Consider the following 25,129-nt stretch of genomic DNA (forward strand, 5'->3'; position numbering starts at 1 on the left):
AGTCTCCCGGATACTAATGTTGACTCTGACAGGCGAGAGATAGTGGGAAAATAAAATTGAAACCACTAGTCAGTCTATGGCGACCTCCAGTGTCTCGTCGCGGTACTTCTAAATCCAATCCCATACGTTGTACCAACTGTATAGGCTTATAAGAGCGCAAGTTTTTTTTAAAGTACTAACATGAAAAGCTAATCAAAAATGCATTTAGTGTTTAACAGCAAGTTTTGATTCAGGGCTTATATTTGATAGATTGAACAAATAAGATGAATACATTTAGAGGGTGAAATATTAACAATATTTATTGGTAACCCTGAACAACTGTGGGCATAAGAGGCTAGGAGAGATATTGATACACACAGTAATCCACCAACCAAGATTTAAACATAATACCACCTGTATTCCCCTTTTAGTTTTACATAAATTACTAGCAACTCAATCTTTAAAACTTTTGTGTCACCATATATTGTGAATTGCAAGAAATTAGCATGAAAACAGATTCTTGTCCTTGTAGAGGTAATTTAAAAGACTTGGTTCATTCGGGATTGCACGGCCAAGGTCATAGCAAAACAACCTAAAATACCCCACCCAGTCTACATCAAAAATAGTCATTGGTATGCGATTTTTTATTCCTTCCACAAGCAAAAATTAAATGTTCAAAACTCACACTGGATATAGAGCATTTTCATTCAACAGATGAGGTTTTTCTTCCATATGGGAAAGATAAAACGGTGAAATGAGAAAACATTGTTTTGCCAAATGCAACAGTCCAAACAGCAGCATGTGTGTGAAGTAGGAAAAGTATGCATTAAATTGACTTCATTTCACAGCAATATAAATATCACCAGGTAACAAAACACTGCATCCCTGTCTGTGAAGAGGGTAGCCATTTCCACTGCAGATAACTTTTTATTTACACTTCAAACTTTACACATCAACCGGTTAACAGTAAATAGAGAATTCAAAATGAATTAAAACCAATGAAAATATTAATAAATCATTATGGAATTAAGCATCCGAATTAAAATATTGTCTGCATAATATATATATATAACCTATTTTCCGAAACAATAGTTTAAACAATAAAGAGGGATAAAAAAACATATCTAAACCTTCATTCAAAAGTATAAACAAATCAAAACCAAAATAAAAAGTGTATCTATGTTTAATTTGACAAAATGTAAAATTCTTGGGGAAAACACTAAACAACTCAAGGTTTGTGACCATCCACATTGAACACATTTAAAGCAAGTCCAAAGTATGAACAATAACTATCATGAACCCATCCTAACAAGCAGTTAGGGATTCACGGTGCACCCACCAAATAGAATATATTCTACCCATCATTAATGTAGAATATTATTCTTGCCTTTAACCAGCTTTGAGTGCATGTGTACAGAACAAACCCAAAGCATGTGCAAAGAGCAGAGAAGAAAATAAAGTAAAAAATTTTGATTGCATTGCAGCCTTTGTTAATAAGACATCCAGTTGTCATTGTTGATTTACATAGGATACATATTTTTAGTTCTAATGAGGTCTGAGCACAAGATGTCTAATGCTTTTAAAGCTGAGCGTATCAAGACAATAGTGTTTCAATGTTAAATTAAGTCCATTCAACAGGTTCAATTGCTATTCACACAACTTGCTGTTTAAGCCCATCTAAGGCGTGGCATTAAGCCTGCATCTCCCTCTACTGGCAGCTGACCAATATTGCAGGCAGAAAGCACAGTTCAGCTCTGTTGAGAGTTTTCATCTTTGCTGAAGGGCTGTGTTGAACCGGGCTTCACCCAAGACAGTCCTGACACCTGCAGGCCCTTGTGATGATCCTCAGGCCGTCTCTGCGACAACAGAAACACATGACCACACTGCCCAGCTAGCATAATGGAACAGCCCTGCTGACTGTCAGTCAGGTAAAATAAGACATTTTGGAAGATTAAGACGCTTTAAAGGCACATGCTCCATTTTACAGAACTCGAAAAAGCTCACTGCTAGGGATTAGAAAACTCACTTTGTGAGTGAACATCCGTTCCTTCGCTTCATCGTGGACAGCTGGGTTCCATGGGGAGAAACTAGAAACAGACAAATTAAGGAGAAGCAACCATTTACAGCATCAAAAGGGAATGTTTAGATGTGTTTTTGCACTATGAAATCCCAGAAACAAAAATTTCCCGACAACCAACCTTATTGCATAAGGATCATCTATCTTCGGTTGGTCGAAGAGGTGGCTGTTGCATAGTTTGACACTTTCTACCACCTTGCTTTTGAACAACTGCACATCCTTGTCATACCTGAACCCAGATATACAATGTTTAATTACACAAACAACCAATCAGTACAGTGTTTGTAGAGCAGAGAAGATTGGGGGCAATTAGGTCATAAGCCTAAGGAATGATTAAAAGCTGACTCAAAGATTTGATTGGAGCACAACTACAATGCTAGTTGACCTGTATAAACCCTAACACAGGCCAACCGAGACATTACCCAGTAGAGCAGGGCTTTCCAAACCTTTTCCCCCAAGGATCCCTATTTTTTGAACGTGATCTTTCAAAGCCAATTTCTTGCAATTCTATGCAGTTCAACAACACTCATGGCATCTTTTATGTAGAGTATTTTCTACTACTCTTAATGCTAAAGAGCCTGCCTGATTTTCACAAATGGCATTCAATTAACCAAATATGTTTTATGATAAAATTCATAAGAACCCTCTAATAGGAAATATTTAACAAAGTGATTAGATCAATTGCTATAAACAGTAATGTGAAAATTACATCCCAAGTCACACCTACGGCATTTTAAAGCTGGTTTCTAATCTAAATCATCAGCTGAGTGGTGTAAAAAAGATTTAATAAAAAGCTGATGCCCCCAAAGTTGGGAACTTAGGCAGTTAAGGAGAAAACGTACAAAACTGCAGCTTCCGGGTTGAGCGGTTCCATGGTGTTGATCTTGTAAAACACAGTGCGAGCGTACATCAGGACCTGCCAGATGTGGTTGTGATTGCGCCTTCAAGTGCAAAATGAAAGAGGGGAGACAACAAATACAGCATTAAGTGATGATTGTCAACATAACGTCAAACCAAATACAACTCCTCTGACAGAAACATTCAGACCCTAATGTCAAGCCATTAGTGGTAAACAACATAGAAAAAAACCCAAATACATTTGACATTATAGCATTGTTTTGAAGGAGTGGAAGCCTTCGACCAGAATAATCCTGAATGCACCAGGCGACCCATTGACAAGATACAGGTAACGTAATCAATGGGTGTTAATACGATTCTAGTGATTTTACCAAGTCTATTTAGATTACTGTACTTGTCCATGGTTGAATAGTCATATTTTCCTTAACCTTATAATAACCCTAACTTTCACCCCTGAAAAAAAAATTTGCCCTGATGTGCTATGGGTTACTACACTTGTGATGACTTGTGGTTCTATAATGACCATGCATTTAGGGAATGTAGAAATGTTGTGTATGTATTTAACTTGGAAACTTAAATTGTATTTACATTTAAGTTCTCAATTGCGCTCGTCCCTGGGAGATTTTTATTTTGTAGGAATAACACGATTTCTTTTTTAAATTACAAATAACAATTATTACAACTTCAGAGGCAGGCAATATAAAATTAAACTATCCGTTTAAAACTGGATTTATTTATTGTTTGAATGACAGATACCTGACCTTGTATTAATGGACACCAACATCCAACCACAGAAATGTACAGGTAATAACAAACTAAAGACCTAGCTGTATGCCACTGAAATGTCTTATTTAGGCAATCAAATATACATTAGGACATTAAGAAACCAAAGGCATAATCCTAAACATAACGTATTATAAATCCATGGTAGTTGTTGCATGTTTACATATTCTACAAGCGTAATGGATACCTGAATCGCTTTCTAATTAAACAGCTTGCATGATTGCTGTGATTTTGAGAACGTTTTTCTTCCAATTGCCCTTTAGAACATTCATGTACCTGAGACACTGCTGGATTTATAATCTAAAGACTTTATTATCACTATGGGGATAAGCAGATTGACGGCAAGTGATTCTAAAACATTGTCCAAGCGTGTCTTAAAAATGTAAAAAGTATACTTTTTTTTGTCATTACCGAACTCCATCCTCTCCAGGATGCCTGTGAAATCAGTCCAAGCTTTAAAACTTATGTAGCAACCGGTACATCGGGGACCAGCCCAATTATGTTCTCACCTCCACTTGGTGAAGGCTCTCCTGACATCAAGCTCTCCTGAAACAGGGTCCACCAGTGGGTGAAACACTGGGATATCAAACACCACCCTCTGAAGGTTCGTACAGGGGAGAGAACAAAGCACCATTAAGAAGAGGAACACTTTAACGCACAAAGTCTTTCAAGCCCGTGCAATAGAAGCAGGAAACGCTGAAAGAAGGCTTGTGCGTAAAGAGCTGTGTTCTAGACTTAGAGCTGAAGTACTTACAGGACACTCCCCATCAGGGTAGTTATCTGGAATGTACACTGTGAACTTGAAGACTCCATCCTGATACAGGCCATGTCTGATGAAGATGACCCCAAACCACACTGGAAAGTAGAGAAAATGTTCAAGCGGACCTTGTCTCCTTGTGTCATTCCGAGTGTTCCCTACGCTCTGCGCTCGTGGGGAACACGCTCTGCGCTCGTGGGGAACACGCTCTGCGCTCGTGGGGAACACGCTCTGCGCTCGTGGGGAACACGCTCTGCGCTCGTCTACTAAGGCAAAAGGGGACTGTTAAATGAAATTACATCAAAGCTGAATGAATGTCTGCAATATCAAATAACCACATCATTTTACTTAACAGAACCTAATACAATAACATAGTATTACATTTACTGTGACACAAGAACACAGCATTCTCCTGAGGACAAAGAGACAACAGTATTAAACTCACTGTACATTCCATGGGCTCCTGACTATACAATGGGCTCCTTCTAAAAACCATCTCAACATAGCTAAACACATATCCCCCAGGAACTGATTCTGGAATCGGCAACTCACAGTTAAAACAATCCAAGAGGGTAGGCCAGTAACATCAGAGTGCACCAGCAGAACATCTTTAATGACCTATCGGTTGAAATGTGTAATGTTTTGCTTAAGGTTTACGGTTCAGCCTTGTGTGCGTGTAGTACCTTACTGTTGTTATAAATGGAATTGCTTACCAACAGGAAAACAAGAAATACTGCTGCGTCTTTAATAACCAAATCCCTGTGATTATTTTGAACAGATTACATTGAGATGATGTATTTTAGCGCGGGCATACAGCTTGTGGGCTCTTACTCAATGCTGATTTGTAGGATGGCTGGACATAGATTCCTGGCAGCTTCTGCTTGATCACTAGCGTGCTGTAGGTCAGAGAGTCACATGGTTACAATGAATGCCTTTTGGGAAGGACACATTCAGAAAGATTTCAGAGTTGGCATACTAGCAGTACTAAAACCAACCAAAGTCTGATCGAGGGCCAGTACTTACAACTCGGCCAGCAGCGAATACTCCAGGTAGAAAGGGCCATAGGAAGCGTGTGTCCCGTTGATTGACTGGGTCGTGGTGGCAGGAGAGGCAGGCTTGGTGATGGGGGCGGTATTCTTGGGGATGGTGGGAAGCTGCTTCTTCCCAAAGCTTGGCCTGGAAGGACTGGCTCTCTGTTGTTGCTCAGCAATCTGCTGCACACTCTGTTCCTCACTGTCAGATCTCTGCTCAGCAGGATGGACAGAAAACAAATAGCATGTTCATAGGTCAAGATTTTCATTGAGGAAGTAAAAACTGAGCACTGATGATTCCCAGGGAATAGGTATTGACCGCTTAACATGTTACTGTATAATAATCATAATTAGCCCTACAAGGTGAAATTAAGTTACCCAGCAAATTTAGGGTTTTTCTGACAGGATATTAAAAGTTAGGTAAGTGGGTATTTTTGTTGAGACTAACATGCAAATAAATAAACTGGTGCACAAGGTTTGAGTTAAATTAATAAACTAATCATATGGATTTATCCATATTGCTCAGCTCTCCTTTAATAATCCATTATATTTTAATGGTAGGTTCTACAAAGAAAACACTAGGATCATAAAGCTCCTGATTTTAATTCATGATTGTAATAAATTAAATAATATTGGTAAACAAATTAAATAAAAATAAATACACTGTTGTTTGGGAGTTCTTTCAACATCTTGTTAAACGTTGTTTTTTTCCCCCGGCACTGACTAACCCTGAAGGACCCCAGTAACCTCATGAGTCTTCTGGAACCCTCTGTGGATAGACCAATCACCCCCAGAGGCCCTACTACGCATGGATGGGAACAGCATATTCAAGGGGTTTTTACACTATAATAGTTTAATTTAGATGAAAGAGACTTGATGCCAGATTAGCAACAGACATACAAAACAGATGAATACAGTAATTCCCCAATTTAAATAATACTGTGTTCACAACAGTTGATGTTGTCTAAATAGGCTCTATGATCATATCAAAGTACCAGTGAGACATCCACTACTACCGGATGTGTGACAAATTTTACAGAAGGCAATCTAACCAATCACAGTCCTGCCTTTATGCCATCTCAGATCCTTCAAGTAACTAGCCAAAGGCAACAATTTCAAATCAAATTTCACATTCCCTGTTTTGGTAATGCTTAGAAACTGGATCATTTAGAAGTAGCAGAGATCCCAACCTGTAACTTCTATATCCCCATAGAGCAGGGCTATAAAACTCTGGCCCTGGAAGGCTGCAACACTTCTGATTTTAATAAGTCAATCAGACCTGAGGAACCTGTGTGTGCAAGTAACTACCATGTAGGAATAGAAATGTCAAGTGGTTTGGCCCCCCAGGACCGGAGTGTTAGGATGCTAAAAATATACAGTTGACTCCAATCACTGACGATCTTCACGAAGATGACCAAAAAAGCCTGTATGACATAGCAGGTAAAGAGATGTAAAAAAGTATGGAAAGTACTACTGCTCAGGAAATGTTTGCTGTTTAACAGGGCTATAGAAATGTGGTAAACTATGCCAAAGTTGGAAAGTTAGTGAATGTGGATGCATCGTGGAGTCACCAAGACTCCAAATCCACAATTAGATGGGACCTCCATGCCAACAGCCTACTGGAAAACATTTATTACAAAGCCTCTGTCGTGAGAAAGTAAAAACCTGTGTTTTTTTTATTTAAGAGAACAGTCAGAAAGTGCAGAACGAAGGAACTCAAGAATCTGGAAAGATTTTTAATGAAGGAACAATCGATGTGTTCTCTAATCTTAAAGTACAAGAAAAGTCTGTGCCATTATTCTGGCAAAAGTAGGGTGCATAAAGCACTAAAAACAAGGTAGACTTTTTTTGGAGTACTTTTTTTATATTCAATTTAAGAAATTTTATTTTAGCTGATTCGATAAAATCATTAACAAATACAATACATTCCACATGTAATCCATAATAATCACTCATAGCCTGTGTTTATTTAATTAACATTTTGTACTCATCAAGGGGGCCAATAATTTGAAGCGACCATTTTTTTCTGTATTAGTAAAAGGTCGATAAAAAAAACAATGGTTTGACAGAGCAAACCGTAAAGCGTCATATGACACTAAATTTGGCTCTGTAGCATCAACAGATGAAACATTATAAAAACGGAGGGTACGGCCAAAACAAATGAGACAAATTAAATGATATCACTTTAGAAATATTTTAGTAAATATAACTGTAAAACACAGACAAGTCTTGTTAAAAAAAAATATCGTTCTATGGATTATACTCACTGACAATCCAAAACATCAGTACATTTTCGTTCCAGATTTTTTTTTTTAAACACATAATTGAAGACTATCAATTGATAAGAAGCATATGTTGGTTAGTATAGAGAGCTCTTGTCAAGCTATAAGTCAAAACACAGATGGTAGCACAGCAAGTATTAAGCCCTGGGTGGCATGTCCGGCGACATCTCAAGTTTCAGAGAGTCTCTTATGGCATTGGTTTCCTTCTTTCACAGAGTATGAGAGCAAGTCCCTACAAAAAGCACCTCTACAAGAGACTAGACAATCATATCCTACCAAATCAAGCTTTGTGTTGGGCAGAGGGGTGAAGGGTGGTTTCTCTCACAGATATATGACAGCAGGAAGTTCCAGAACACATCAGCAACCATCCCATTCCCTCTAAAGAAAACACGAAATGACTGAAAGTCCTGAGAAGCCATTATTCAGACCTATGTTTCAATACTAGACAGATTTTTTTCCAAAGTGACATCAGTAAACTAGTGTTATAGCAGTTCACCAAACCCACAGGTCAGTACATATTGCCTCATTTGGTTTATAATGGGAGAGTCACAAATATACATCCCACTATAAAAAGCTGATTGTTAGTACCTCTGTCAAATCAAATCAACATTAAACATTTCCAGTTACAATTGAAACTTGCAGCACGATTGGAAGGTGCAGCACAGCTGAACGGTTTTACCATCACAATCTTTAAAGTATAGTAGAACATCAAGGTCCAACTTCGCAAGTAACAACAGACTCCTCCCACAACTGTCATACGTGATGTTATTTGTCTGAAGTCACGTCTGACACTATCTGCAGCTGTACAACGCGAAGACTGAAAAGCCAGTAACCGCAGAAAGCTGTAGAAAAAGGCGTGACTAGGTCTAGTGCATTACGAGAGCTCACTGCACCCATCAAGTTAAGACATTACCATGCGAGAATTCCTGTACTCCAACATTCCTCCTAACCTCAAGTGCTTCAAGAAAGGCATGCAGTTAACTTAGCAGGGAAGTGTTAGTGAAACACATTTTGACCACACTAAGCTTACTTTCAGTGTGCGGATGTCTCTTTGGAAATTTCTTGAGAAGATCCAGGGTTTGTCTCGTTCATCTCGCTTGTGTGTCGAGTGAACTTGAGCGAATTCGGACCTCTGTGCAGAAGAACACTCCCTTACCTTGCGACCAGTATTGGTAGACATGCTCCAGAATGGGTTCAGGTTCATTACTCATGGAGGTTAAACTTTTGGTCCATCTATGTCGGTACCACGAGAAGTGCTGCCTGCGCCATCCGACTGTGTCACTGGGGATATAATTGACAGAACAAATGACTGATGCTCGCTCAACACACACACGGCAAGATGACTCTGGGTGACAACTGTGGCATTCCGACCCGCTGACGCTGCAACAGCTCGGACAAGCGAATCTCAGTGACGACATGTCAAAAATGCCTACAGTCTCTGCCAGGTCAAGCACTTTAAACCTCACACGTAATAGCGATGCCATTATTAACAGGTAATGTTGACAAAGGTTTTTTAAACATTTAGGTTACTTTAGTGTCACTATCGAAATAACATCGAAAGCTACATAACATACAGCCGGTATTTATGATGTTTGGCATTGTGTCTGCATTTGCTAATTTTACTAGCCAACGTTACTCGATAGCTTGCGAACCAGAAATGTTCACATTATTTTCATCAGTGTTGCCGGTACAAATTATTACATGGTAGTAACAGAATTCTGTGAATTTACTTTCAAACGCAGATATACAACATACATTACACAGTACAACGTAGACAGCACATTAGAAAGTGAGCTAGCATAACAGTAACTGGCTATCAAACATCAACGACTGTACGTACAGATTAATTTATTGTATGCATCGGAAACGCAGAAAACCTGTTACAGGGCATCCTAACTAACATTACCGATGGGTTATTGAGTCTACCGACACTGCATAACGTCACTTCAGGAGTGTAGTGTAGCCAAGGACAAAAACGACATCTCTGCTAACGTTAGCTAGCTACTATCTAGTTGCCAACGTAGCTAACTACAGTAGCTACTATATAGTTGCCAACGTAGCTAGCTAGCTAGCTGTCTCCCAAACAAATTCAGACATGTAACATTACCTGTTCAGAAATTAGCCATTTATGCAAACGTTTTAAAAACAATTAAGATACGCTGTCCTTAACTAAATTAGCCTATTAACGACGCTGTTACAGTCAACATTGATCAAAACAAAAAGGTGAACCGCAATTGTTTGGGTTACAGGGTAGCTGCATAAGTAATCTCACAGACACCGAGAATCAATCAAACCCTTGCTGCTGATGGGCGTTTCCTACTCACAACGGAAGATTCCTATTGGCTTTTGAAAAACCGTGGGTGAAATTTGATTAAGTTTTTTTAGTGATTGACTACGTTCAGTTGCAAAACCAAATTGGTTCGGTAAACCACACGTGGTTCATAATTCTAAATGTTGGAGAGGCGTTTTCCTATCTGCATAGCTAATCATAATCTGAAAGTTCCAGAACTTAAAAACGTCCTGAACTCAGCTTCAGACGAAGTATATTATCATGTCTGCAATAAACCATCGAGGCTCACTGTGTTCTCTCTGTGTACATAAGCAAGAACGTCGAGTGAGAAGTATTGTTTTGAGGCACCTTGACCACTCTCTGAAATGCAATGGCAGTCCAGAGAGGCTCTTCCAGGATAAGAACAGCCCTTGTGTCCTGTCTCAGAGTCGGATGTCTTCCTATCTGCACTGTCTCTTTTATCTTTGCTCAAAGTCGCTGGTGACAAGGTCATTCACATGAGAAGCACAAGAACAGGGGCGATGCTGGAAGTTGAAAGATTTTTTTGGAAGGACTCCATAAGCAATTGCCCTATCCATTCCCTCTGGGCCTTATTCAGTTTTGAATACCATCTCAAGTGTCAGTCCAATTTACAATAGCTACCCCGTGCCTTTGATTTAGCTTGAGAGGAAGAATGAACAACTTTGAAGTTTTGAACTCACTTGAAGGGTTGATATGACCCAATTCAAAGCAAACTGTAGTCACGTGTGTAACGCTGGAGGTGGTAATGCATAGGTGTAAAACAGATTCCACGGAGGGCCTACTGTATGCTGGTTTTGACTTTTAATTGGTGCTCAATTGGAACCTATACAACCAGGTTAGGGCAGATCCAAACAAATCTGTGACCTAATTTATCAAGTAGAAGATAAGAGTGAAAATCAGCAAACACTAAGCCCTCTTTGGAATTGGTTTCACACTCAGAACATGTATTGAAGGACAAGTGAGATCTAAAAACAAATGTCGTCCTCTTTTGTTTCATTTCTCAAACCCTCCGTTCTTCAGCTGCACAACCAGGTGGACAAGGACAGTGATCATCAGGTGCGGTGTGATCAGTGCCAGCAGGAATCATCAAGCAGCAACTTGATCTGCAACATAACCAGGAGGACTCTGCACAGGGACTGCCACAAGTGATTCGGCCAGGCAGTCCCAAGTCGGGGTCAAAGGGCCCACTCCGCCTAAGATTAAACAGGACACCAGGAAGGTATCCAAAAGGACACCAGAGCATGCCTTTCAGACTGACCCTTGTCCCTTGTCACATAAACTAATGCAATGTAAACAATTAGGACTTAAGGCAGGACAGACTGAACCTAGTCCACCAGAACAATAATGAATCCAGGGTCTGAGACAGAGGGGTCTAGAGACACTGTGGCCCTATCTGAAGGTAACCCCGGACAAAGCCAACCAGGCAGGAAGTAACTCCACCCACTTTGTCAAGAATTAGACTGAAAGGGACACCAAACAAACGCGACTACCCTGAAAGAGGCCAGATTACATCCCACAGTGTTCACTACGATTACTAGTACTGCCTGGTGAAGACAATGTATTTGGTTTAAATGTATTTTTCATTTGGGAGCTTATCTCACCTGCTATCACCTTGGTGCAGTCTGTTGCTCCTCAGTCTGTAATGGCACTGAAAGTGGCATGTGTAAATCACTTCTGGGTAAGTGACCAAATTAATCATCCCAAGCTAAAGGCTGTATGCATTCTGATAGGGAGGGTGAGAGTGTTGAATCATGTAACTTTAAGGTATTTGGCATTATATATAGTTAGTGTAACCGAGTTGGATAGGTGAGCCCTTCTTAAAAGACGTACCTGGTTATGGTCAGGTGGGGCTGGCAGTGTTCCTGGATTCCTCTCAGTGTGGATTAATGGGGTAAGGCCTTGAGAGACATTGGATTTTAAGTGTTGTTTTGAACCTTTTAAACGTGGGAAAGATTTGTCAGCACAGTAGTTTGGATGTCTGCCAAAAAGGAAACATGCCAAAATAGAAACACTGTTTCTGTTATGATTTTCCCCCCACTCTTCTGAATCCCTTCTTTGAAAAGCAATACACAGAATATTTGACAAGTCTGTATGATTTGTGGGAACTGGAAAGATTAAATCTTGGTGCCTTAAGAAGTATTTGATGGATATAGGTATTTCTTCATGCAGGGGTTCTAGCCCTTATTTAAAAAAAAAAAATAGGTTGTGTAGTACAGTCTGTCGTGTGAGAATAGTCAGAGTGCTACATAATTATTGTTCCTAGCTAGCATGTCTTTCTGTGCTGCTGATGGCTAACTGGGCTGCTGATGTAGGAATGCTAGTGCAGCATCATGGGAGAGGTAGTTTTAGCTCCATTGTTTCTCAGCGCAATACAGACGATTTTACATTGTAGCTTGTTTATGAAAGTGTCTGTTGAGTATGTTAACAACGCTAAAAGAACCAAGCAATGTATGAATGATGCGAGACAGAATATGTGTATTACTTTTCTTCATGCACCTCGACAGAACCACAACTTTTCAGGCTGGCGCATCGGAGGCTGATGCACGAATATTGTCAAAGAGTAACATTATACATTATAGGCTATAGTCTTGGTATTGAAAACAAAACAATTTGGTATGAGATGAACACCATGACGACGACGACGACAACAAAATCAAACTGAAATGGCATTGGTTTTAAGTCCAGAGGTCAGCGACGGCGGCGCTGAAACATGAAAATATGAGTGCGCAATATTTGAACTTTGAGTTCGCTCGATCAGGGTTGAGCTGTCAGGTTAGCTTTGTTGCTAGGTTGGGAATAAATAATTAACCCATAACAAATAAATGTCACAGCCGGAGCAAAGCATTTTTGACGCTGATCATGTATAGGGGGCTTTAGAGTTGATTTTAGAGGTTCCCCGTCCAGGAAAACTAGGCGAATGTGCATAATCTTGATGCTTTGTGATTGTTCCATTCAAAGTCGGTTACCATATTTCAGCTTTCTTCCCGCGATTCCCGTTCCGTACAATTCATTAAAAAATAAATAAATAAACCTTGCAGGTAATTCACGGCATGGTCACATTTGAAGCGTTTAGAATTGTGTATGACGGAATAACGGCAGATTTGTCTGAAAGGGTAAGACGAAAAGCTGTTACTAGTGAGTCTGGCATCACGTGTGCAGTGAGTGCCAGTTCACAATAGTGTAAAAATTACAGTGATGGGTGATGTAGGGGGCACTACTGACAAAAAAAAGTTCAGGACTAATGGGATGGTAATTTTTTTCCTAGTGTATACTTGTGTGGTGAAGGATGCTTTAATACAAAAAAAGAAAACAATTCTGGTTTTCATTTTAGATTGGAGGTGGGTATGTGGGTCTAGAATCAGAGTTACCCGGAGTTACCAAAGCACTTGTAAGTATTGACATATTAATATATTTCGTTTATATGAATTGAGGAGTGGTTGGAGATCAAGGAAGGGATGTTATTTATTATGTATGTATGTATGTATTTCAAGCAACATTGAAAGGTGTTCAGCGGGGGTTTTCAATAAGAGGCAGGAAGAATACCAGACAATGTTGTCTGCATAAAAGGTGGATGAATCAGAAAGTACAAGGTCACTGTTAACAGGTGCAACAGTACTGATGTATACTGAGAATAAGATCAGCCCAAGAATGAAATCCTGAGGAACTCCCATTGAAACTGACAGTGATTTAGACAGCAGGCCCTCATATTTTACTCACTGTACACTGAGAAATAGTTTTTGAACCAGGCTAGGCAGTTCTCTGAGAATCCAAAATATATTGATAATTGACAAGAGTCAAAGGCTTTGACCTTAATAAATAGTGGGACATAACTGCTTGTGGTCTGTAGCAGACATGATGTCATTTGGTACCTTCAGTGTTGCTGAAGTACACCCATGGTCAGCAGTGAAATCTAAGTGGAACACAGAGAGAACACAGTGAGCCTCGATGGTTTATTCCAGACATGAAATAACTTTGCATAGGCCGGGCAGTATGGATATTGGCCTATAATAGTTTGGGTGTAGGTTGTCACCCCCTCTGAAGAGAGGAATGTTAGCTGCAGCTTTATATTTGTAGTGAGAGGTTAACATGGCCGGCAGTAGGGACTGCAATAATAGATGCACATACCTTCAGGAAGAAAGGGTCCAGATTACAGAGTGCAGATGATTTGTAAATGTCCACATTTTGGAGCTCCTGCACAATTTACTTGTGCTATAAGTAGGTTCCTGGAAAACCATTCCACACCCTGTACACATGTGCATGTCATCTGTCAAATGGCAAGGAGTGGCACGAAATGGAATGTTGGCTAAAGTGAGTGTTAGTCAGACCATTACAGTACAGTGTCTGCACCAACCCGAAATGGTGGGAATTTGAACTAGGTATAATTGTAACCACACCTAATTAATTAAATTTGAAGGTCATTAATTACTTTTGATGGACAAGGCAATGCATTACTTAGAGGTCAGTTTACGGTATAAGATTTATTATGAACACCAAAATAGAGCAATTAATTTTTAAGATCAATATACCAGTGACAGACTATGGCAAAGTCAAAATATGGTAGGTATTTAGACACAGAGAAAATGGTAAGATAGGCAAGCCACAATTTAGGATAAAGCAAAGGAATTAGTTTTCGAAAGTCATAGTGTAGCTCAACTAGAATGTGAGGAATGAAATGAAAGATCATGAGTGAATAAATCATTGTGCTTGCATAAAATCCCTGCTTTAAAATGATTTGGCCGTTTTGTTGATAAGAGCAATGTGGATCTTGGATAAACAGCTTACAAAAAGTGAAGCAGGCCCCTTTCTATAGGCATTAATACATTTGGGTTTTTTGCGGGTAATAGTTCGGTATTTGGAACCAAATCTATGCGGGTGCGGAGAAAAATCTGTTCTGTTTTTGGTGGTTCCCCAAACAGATTTAGCCACCACGTTCTAGGCACGGCTCGAAGGGGAAAAAACAGACCTGTGAAGGACTTCCGTAGACCAAATGTGCCAGGCAAGCTAAGATGACATCAAAACGGTCAATAATGAATGCGCGGCGGCCCAGTCCGAAGTAGCTCTAAATTACAGCCACAGACAAACCTTTAAAGAGCCCTCGGGTGCAGTCAGTGTGCACCCTGGGAAGCAACGTGACCTTGGGAAAAGCAGTTGCATATTAACAGCCATAATGGCCACTGCCAACATGGAGTGGGAATGCCCTGCCTGTTGATATGCACCACCGTCATCCTGATGTCAGTCCAGATCAGAATATGCTGGCCCAACAGGGTTAATTGAAGCCTAAGCGATTGATGTAGTGTGTGCTCTGTGTCACTGAACATTTCCCCCTGACCTAGTCTCTGTCGCACATAGAGACCATAGTGACACAAGACTCAAGATTTGCATTAGGGGGCACAAAAGGGAAACCCTGAGCAACTGATGGGGGAGAGATGTGTTCAGGCATTTGGCCAACAGACAACACTGGACCAGCTGCGCCCATAACAGCCAAGGTCGATAATGGATACTTGGAAGGCCATAAAACCCAAGGGGTGAAAGCAGTGGTGTAGCCTGGACTAGTGCTTACAGATTAAACAGGCAAGGGCACAACTGAAGGGTCTTGTGATCCAGTGTGAACGTGCAATTGAGGATAGAACCCAAGTCCAGGATGCTCACGGCGTGCCAGAATACCTCTGGAGTAAAGGGAATTAATGACCAAATATTCACGCCATCAGAAATGTATTTCTCCATGCTGTGGCCATCAGCAACTGGCCATCTATTCCACAGAGACTAACAAGACTTTATTTACCATCTCAAACTAGCTCCCAACTGGTATCTGTTAAATTAGTAATTGCACTACTGCTTTAAATGGATGCAGCAAAGTACAGAGAAATCCTGGAAGAGAAGTTTGCAAGAGACCTGACACATGGGAGCTAATTCAGCTTACAGCCGGACAATAACCCCAAACATACAGTCAAAGTCGAACTGAAGTGGCTTGAAACTTACTGGTCTGTATCCAGTCAAAGTTTAATTTCATTCAGGATGTGGACAAACTAAAGTCGTTTACGGTTCCCTAAAGGTCCCATCTAACTTGACAGAGCTCGATCAATTTCAACTGTACCTCTCAGGAATTACATTTGTATGGAACAATTTTGTAAACTTCGATATTGTTCACTATGAACATATGGGCGCAATTACGTTCACTATCAACATATCCCCAGTGCTATTGTTCCTTAATGACTTGTTTTTATGCTCCTTTTTAATGTTTCGCTATTATGTTGGTACTTAATGTAAATTGTTTCAAAATGAAAAGTTATTCCTTTCGAATAACTTTTATAGTTAACGTTTAAGGTTTACTTAGGTAAGGAAAGGCATGACAGTACTGAGGTACTTAAGAGTAAGGTAACAAAGTTAGAAAATGCTTGTCTAAACAAAACAATTCTCCAACAAATTTGTTTTGCCTCTGATGGAATTGAACTAGCAAAAACTGAAAAACACCTGTCTAAACACAACAACTCCCCAACAAAATAATTCTTTCTCAATGGAATCAAACTCGCAAAAACAGAAAAACGCCTGTCTAAACAAAACAATTCCCCAACAAAATAATTTTCCCTCAATGGAATCAAACTCGCAAAAACAGAAAAACGCTTGTCAAAATAAAACAATTCCCAAACAACTCATAACTGGCTCTAATGGCCTGGTGCCAACAGTAAACAGCACTTCTCATACGGTGACCCTGAACGTAATTGACAACTATGAGTGCAGAGAGGGAAACGGACAAATTATGTTTCCAGAAATGAATTAAAGTCCATAAGAGGGAGTGTGTTGCCTTGGTGTTATAAACAGAGCCGTCCTGTGAGGTTGATACATCCAAGCCTCTTGTTTGTAATCGCATGTTTTTTTTTTGGGTCCATGCTTCAGTAGCCAATGCTGCATGGGATGATTGATTGATTTCCTGACAATTAGCTTAATTATGATTCACAAGGGAAAAAAAGTAATTTAATGCATCAGTGATTAAATTAATATGAGGAAATTACATTGTCCAAGTTTGAAACTAAAAACAAATTATTGACTTCATTATTGTTATATTATCTTATTCTATTTTGTCCTCAACTTCACTTAAGTGCTGAAGGCAATTAGTGTCCAGTTTCTTTATTGGGGCAGTCAACAACACAAGGTCACTGACTCCTTTGACTCATGCAAATCAAAGACCAGAGCATACACAAATAACTTGATGTCTGTTTTGCCTTCCCCTGACATTGAGATTATCTGTCAAACATGGAAGATGTCACACACTATTCAACTCATTGATTTCATAATGACTTTTTTGTCTTTTGCTTTCATTCTTTTTTATGATCAACTATTGTGACCTTCATTTGATTGGACAAAAACATTAGTACATTCAGAGACTGGAGATCCTGTACTGCCTGGACAATGGTAAAGGAAAGGACTGGATAGTTATTCTACAGTATGAGCAGTGTTGTTAATATTACATTGAATACAATTAAAAAAGTTAACTGAGAATCCCCTTTTGACATGTGTTGCACTTTGATATAAAATGTATCTTGACTATATACACAGACAGATTTTAACATTTATTTACCACATTATTGGTATTTCAATGTTATATAAATACAATAATACTTCAAATACCTAAGTCTGTAGAGCTAATGTTAGGCTAGCCTTTAACCTGAGTAATTCATTAATCAAGGTCCATGACATCTTCTGCTGTGTCAACTATGAGCATCATATTATGATACCTTTTTTCACTGTGGCTAAAATTGCAGCTAAGTTACAGACATCATGGGGATTCAATGCCTCGGATTTCACATCACAGAATCATTTTGATTTGACTGTTCAATACAGCTTTCTGAAACCGGTCCATTGGCACATTTTAGTCACTATTTGTCAAACATGTTATAACATAATTGTGGCAATCTTCTTTGTTTTTATACAACATTTATAGTTATGGTAACTGTAAACCTCCAACAAGAGGAGGGGCAGTATATGTAGGCCCCAGAATTTGAATTTGAACTCAGGGTGAAATATGTCCTATAGTTATGCCTCCTGTCACTCCATTCCTTCAGAGAGTTTGAGGCCTGCCGATTCAGATCTGCAATTTGGTTTAAATGACAGTTAAAAATTGCAATTGGCAGCCCCCGGTGAAATGTGCCTTGACAGCACAGACATAGAGAAGTGAGAACGGATGACTCCACGTCCAGATAATAAGTAATAACAATGTTAGTTTGAATAAGAAAAGCCAGAGCTGGATTCAAATGCAATATTCATTTTAGAAATATGAGCAACTGGGGACCAGAAAAGGCGCACACACACACACACACACGTACACAAAAAAAACACATCCTTCATATAGCAATAGTCTTGTCTTATCCCTCAGGCTAGGGCCAGGCTAACACCTCAATGCAGCAATTATTTGCTGTAATGACTGCAGTTCAAATAAGCCTGGAGATTTTATTAAACCAAATGAGAGAATCATCTGTGTATTATCACCTCATGATTGACAGTGACAAGTGTTGGGCAGACACGGATGTGAGCATGATGAAGAAGCTCCCGGCAAAGCTCTCGATAATGTTACCCCTGATAAAGTTGCCCAGGCGGCAAGAGCCTCAGCCAGCAAACAGAGAAGGAGCTCCACGCATATTAATTCCAATTGTCAGATCCGGCCGTGGCGGTGGTGAAGACGGGCGGGGGTAATCTGATGGGCCAACCCGTGATACCTAACACTCACCGACTGGCATTTCACACAACTAATGAAAAATAAAACCATTGTGCTGATCATGTGCATAGATTTCACAATATACTACTACTACTACTAATAATAAATAATAATAATGAAATATACATATTCATAATAGCGGTAAAGGTCACTGTGAAACGGCTAAGCTTCCTAAGCTGCAACCTTTACATGAGCAGTTGTCTGTTTCCACTGATAAAATGGGAGCGGAGGGGGCAAGTCAATGCTTCAGCCCTGCAGGGGCAAAGAGGGAAACCAACATTCAACTGCTCTGGTTCCTTCACTCAGAGGGGGTTGATATCTCACTTCAGCAAGTAGCATTGAGCTGACTAATGTCCAGTTGATGTCACCACAGGGCAGAGCCCCTTATAGTGCAAATTATATAAGGGGCAGAGCCCCTTATAACTGCTTTCTATTGTGTCGTTTTTTTCTTTTCTTTCAAATGCCAATACAAAAGGTCTCAAAGGTCAGGAGTTGTCTGTTGCACACATTTCCATGTCAGATATTTGTATTCATTTGAGAGACAGAGAGAATCCCTGCCGCTGCCCTGTCTGGGTGCGAACATCACGACCCGAGCCATGTCCAGGCACAGCAATATTTGAAATAATCTACTTCCATGTAGACACCAGCTCTTCCTGTTCATGTCACCTGGGCTTCTTGAGATATATAAAGGTGAGGAGGGGACTGAGGGGCGGAGGGGTGGAGGGAGACATCAGCCCAGCGTGATCAGGCTGAAGGACACCCTGAGTATTATTGCCTGCTGTGACTCAAGTGTGTATATGCATATGCATCACAGCTAGTCTGGCATTTATTAGTGCCAAGCACTAAGTACAGGCCATGTTATTGGATTTGAATATCAGCTCCCAGCCACATTCCCAGGCCCTGGAAATATATTAAGATGAAGCAATCTCATTTAATAACACCCAAACTAATAAAAGGAGAGCGGATTGGAAATTAAATTTATGAATATTGCTCGGCAGCAAGAGTGATCCAAAAAGCCCGGCTTCGGTGGTCTGTCATCTCCAGTGCAGACATCTCCTGTGCTTATACGCCCGGATGCAAAACAATCTTTGAGTTTGATTGTCTCTCAGTATCCGAAAAAAAAAAGTGATATCTGAGAGACTTTGGGAGGTCATACATATGCTGTATATAAAGGCATGAAGGTTAAGCCTTACCTTACTGGACTAGAGGTTTTTGATGTGATAGAGCTGGTAGATCTTTATGAATAGAAAATGTCACTATTTTTCAAGGCACTACAATAAGCATCTAAAGAAAATGTGCAATACAGGTAGGCATACGTTTTAAACACATCACATTTCAATGTTACATGTCAAGGCAGAATGCAGAAGAATATGGCCTAATGTAGTACAGTACTCTACATGGCCAGAGTACCTCAGCTAAGGGCCGTCCTAAGGTGAGATACAACACAGCTCTTAGCTGTGGTAGATTATACCACAAACCACAAAAGTGCCCTTTTTACATTGCTTACCAGAATAATGACAGTAAACAAGTCATTTTGTGTCCTGCGGTCAGCCAATCAGCATTCAGGACACAATGGTTGGTCTGTGTAGGTGTACATCACTGCTGTTTTATTAGAAGGCTGAGCACATAGTCCAGCTGAGTGTACAACAGTTGAACATTACATCTGCATAAGACTTTTCATCAAACCTCTTTGACCGGCTATGAATGTATTTTCCCGAGATGTGCTCCAGCTTCTCCTCGCTGCGTTGTCAATGCACACCATTCTATGGACACAGTGTCCGTGTATTTTCACTGTACTATGGACACACTGTCAGTGTATTTTCACTGTACTATGGACACACTGTCAATGTATGTTCACTGTACTATGGACACACTGTCAGTGTATGTTCACTGTACTATGGACACTGTCAGTGTATGTTCACTGTACTATGGACACACTGTCAGTGTATGTTCACTGTACTATGGACACACTGTCAGTGTATGTTCACTGTGCTATGGACACACTGTCAGTGTATGTTCACTGTACTATGGACACACTGTCAGTGTATGTTCACTGTACTATGGACACACTGTCAGTGTATGTTCACTGTACTATGGACACACTGTCAGTGTATGTGCACTGTACTATGGACACACTGTCAGTGTATGTTCACTGTACTATGGACACACTGTCAGTGTATGTTCACTGTACTATGGACACACTGTCAGTGTATGTTCACTGTACTATGGACACACTGTCAGTGTATGTTCACTGTACTATGGACACTGTCAGTGTATGAAACTGAGTGACATCTGTTTGTGATGTTGTGCACGTAATGCGTTTGACTGCCAAGAACTGCTAGTCTGTGTGCGTAATTGTTGGGTCCCGGTGGAGCCGTGACTGTCACTCATTCTATGGTCGAACTCCCAAGCATCGATCTACACATAGGCAATATCTTACTATGCACTTCCCCAAACCTTCATCAACAGATGTGGCTGCTACAATTGATTAGTTAACAGGCAAGTCAATGAGCAAGTCTCTTTGGAAACATATTTATTTATGTGTGTATGTAGATAACTTAGAAGTCCATTACTGTGATTACCTTAGAGGGGTTGGCTAAACAACAGATGTTCAAGGACAACTCATTCCATTTTACTTAGCTAAGAGTGAGTATTGACTGATCACTGATGTCAACACAGAGAACATTAGAGAGAGAGGGAAAGTGAGAGAATATGTTATAACACATAAATGAGCAAGACATAAGTTGGCTATTTTACCTGTTTTGTATATGTAGGCCTGCCTGACAGTTGCAGCATCCAGTATCACTGGAGGGCGCCCTAAGTCAAGACAAGGAAGCAAAGCTGCAGTTATCATGGGACCAGTATTTCCAGAAATACACAACAGTCAGCTATAACAGTAAACAGAGAATAGGCAACATTTCAGTTATACTGTGGAGAGTAGGACAATGGCCTGTGTCACAAATTAACTGTTGTAAAGTCAAGCATTGTCTTATGTTTTTATCTTTTAATTTAGAAATGGGCATGTTTTACACTCTGCTCAAATGAAAATACTACAAACTAATCAATTAGTGTATTGAATTAGAAATAAGGTATGATTTTTCCATAGTTATGCTGTAATTGTTACATGCATGCACATTTTTTAATAATTTTCTATGTTACCAGAATGCAGGGCAGATAATACATTTTTGGTGAAGTCATACTCAAAGAAAATGCATTAGGTTTTTGAATTTTACAAGCATCAGTGTTTAATTCAAACGAACTTTGATAGGGTTATTGCTATTGATTAAATTACGTCCATTCACCACAAATGGTAGCTAGGCTTATTATTCTTATTTTACTGAGATCCTAACACAATTCATTCTTTTTCAATTTGCTAATTTTCTCTTGTGAATCAATACATATCACAAGGAAATGGGTGTTGTGGATACAGTCTTCCCATTAACTTCACTCCTTATGCTTCTTATCTGAAAGCGGTTTTATTAAAATTAAGTCAGAACACAAAATGGTATTTAAAAACTTTAAGTGAAACAATTTGCATTGGGAGTGGGTGAAATGCTAATTCATTCTCTCACTAAGCCCCACAATCATTCTCATCCATTTTGGTCGTTGATTGTTTTCCACATGGTTGCCTTCATTCATTAAAGCAAAATTATAAACATAAAGAATATCTCAGTATTAATATTTCTGCTTTTTGTAAAAGCTCAATCAACCATAATGTCCTCATTTTTTCTCTGTGAACCTCATTTCACATTATCTCACTACTCAAGAAATGGGTGTCCCAAAAGGGATTTGTTTCATTTATCGGAATTATTGAATTAAATTAAACCAGACACTTACCGCAGGCAGAACAGGGCTACCCTATCCACTTAAAGGTAGGCCTACTCTTGAGTATGATTTAGGCAAACACATTAGGAAGCAAATGCTTTTCATTTGTAGAGGCTACTCCATAATTCATTCATTAAGAAAAAGCATTGAAGTGCCTATAGGTAAACCAAAAGGTCACATGTTGAAGAGATCTTTAGTAATTAATTTACAACCATGTTTACACGACATAGGACATGGCCAGTGTGTTGTTTGTGTACTAGGCTACATAGCATTAATAAATTGAAAATGAGGCAAATGAAGGTGGCTGGTTAATTCATAAAACATCATGTCATTACAATGCCCATTCGAAGTAACAGTTGTTTGCTTAATTAAAGCTACCTAAAAGTTGGAATTCTAAATACAGCCCCATATATCTCGTGATATATAAGCATATGTATTTTAATGTATAAAACCAAGCCAGATGGTCTGCCTGAGTCAAACAATGCTAATGTTGTAGTGTCATTTTGCATGTTGCAAGAGATGTGTCATACATTTCAACCTATGTTCTCTATAGTCCACTATCCCTGGACGATAATATGTATCTCGTGATATATAAGCATATGTATTTTAATGTATAAATACATTTGTCAGAAACAGGGATTTCAATGTCTAATGTAAGTTGATTGAGATCATCTACATTCTAGTCTACAATTGACTGTTTTTAACAGACTGTTCACCATAATATTTAAATTTTTCATGCAACAGTTATCACAATAAATATAATGCCCACTATAATTTCTACATCAGTTAAAAGAAATATTTAACAAACAGAAACATGCGGATCATTTGCCAGTTGAAAAATCCCTCGTTGACATTTTTATTAATCACCAGTAGGTGGCAGGCTCTCTACATGGCCGGAGAACCCTCCATCCTCCAGTTTGAGCTGTGAGCTGAACCCCTGTGCCCCAGAGGTGCTGTAATGTCGGTTTCCCGAAACCTTCCAGCTCTTGCCTGTGAAATGCTTTCCCATTAATAGCCCTTTTCAAAGCCAGCACCGGTGCTATAACGATCATCACCGTGTAGCCTGGCCCAGGACCCCACGCCTGAGATTGTTCTGTGTGCGGTGGGCAGGTACACACGCAGACAGGAAGGCTGTCAGACAGACAGTTAGGCCGTTAGGCAGGTAGAGAGACAGACAGGCACAAGGCAGGACAGGCAGACAGAAAGGCTGTGCACAGTGCCACACAAGCCGACATGTGGCAAGTGCCACAAACAAAGGCATGGCACTCTCCTCCTCCCCTATCCACACATTACGGGACGGGCCTGCCAGAGGCAATTACACCCACAACCCAGTGTGAGGTCTGAGAGAGCCCAATCACCACTAACAAGATCAAGGCTAACACTCACCCTTCTCACCCTCCTCCAAACCCACCCCAACACCTCTCTCTCTCTCTGGCGCTCTCTTTGTCTCTCCATTTCTCTTGCCCTCTCTCTCTCTCTCTCTCTCTCTCTCTCTCTCTCTCTCTCTGTCTCTCATGGGCACACTCTGAAATTATAACACCTTCTGAGTGGCTGTGAAAATGATACCGCTTGGTTTAGTCACTGTACGCCCACAGAAATAGTGTCAGAGATAGAGTGAATAACGTTCTCCAGAGAAATGGCATCTAATCTCATCATTAGGTCACTTGATGAAGTTCTAAGTGCCAGGGAGCAATGATTGCTACAATGACACATATAATGGACAAGATTAAAATATATGATATTAATAAATCTGATATATATATATATATCCCTGTTATTACTGTATCCAGAAGTCCAGAACACCCTGATGGGCAGTCCTACTGCAACAGTATACCTCACTAGTTAGTCTGGTGTTTTGAAGCAATGGTTCACATTGAACTATTGGACCTAATGGAAAACTACAACCTGAAAATGCAACTTTTCCCCTCTTCAAAGTAGCCAGGGTTACCAGTAAAAGGCACATGACTAGCTAAACTCAGTAGCAAAGTTTATACTTAAAGAGCAAGTCTCACGGTCTGAATATCAATCGGATCAGGATTTGTTGTTATTTACTTAAAACACTAACTGTTGCTTACGAGAGATTACACTGTCCCGTCCTCTACCATTTTATGGTGACAAAGAAAACTGTCCCCGAACTGGAGAAACCCGAAAAAAAATGTATAGTTTGGGGTTTGCATAAGTAAAAGCATGTTTTAAGGAGAGTCATATTTGGTGTCCCCATTTTAAAAACGAAGTAAACGTGTTTGTGTGTTTGCATGTTGGGACATCGGTCAGGGAGGAAAACGATTACTGTGTACACTGATCTGATCCGTCCCATGAATACACATGAGGTCCGCTCTCTGTCACGCTGCAGCCTATGTTAATGTCACTGTGTGTGACCGTGTGTGTGTGTGTTTGTCTGACTGTGTGTTACTGTGTGTGTGTGTGTGTCAGCTTTAAGCAGGGCTCACATGTCTTTTCTGACACCTCAGTCCGTGGGAATGGATGCTTCATTCCCTCACACCAAACGTCGATCC

The 25,129-nt window shown here is 39.9% G+C and overlaps 1 protein-coding gene across 1 annotated transcript; it reads right to left on the reverse strand.

Moving 5' to 3' along the window:
• Positions 1–281: 281 nt before the first annotated feature.
• Positions 282–10,064, reverse strand: aktip (akt interacting protein). Its single transcript, XM_010892663.5, has 10 exons — positions 9,875–10,064; positions 8,924–9,048; positions 5,478–5,698; positions 5,286–5,350; positions 4,452–4,552; positions 4,207–4,295; positions 2,899–2,997; positions 2,178–2,285; positions 2,006–2,066; positions 282–1,835 (listed from the first exon to the last, which is right to left on the reverse strand). Exons 2-10 carry the CDS (start codon positions 8,969–8,971, stop codon positions 1,728–1,730), a joined length of 900 nt encoding a protein of 299 aa, XP_010890965.2. The 5' UTR covers positions 8,972–9,048; positions 9,875–10,064; the 3' UTR covers positions 282–1,727.
• Between the last annotated feature and the right edge of the window lie 15,065 nt (positions 10,065–25,129).

The sequence above is a fragment of the Esox lucius genome, chromosome 2 (genome assembly GCF_011004845.1).
Source record: "Esox lucius isolate fEsoLuc1 chromosome 2, fEsoLuc1.pri, whole genome shotgun sequence".
Lineage (NCBI taxonomy): Eukaryota > Metazoa > Chordata > Actinopteri > Esociformes > Esocidae > Esox > Esox lucius.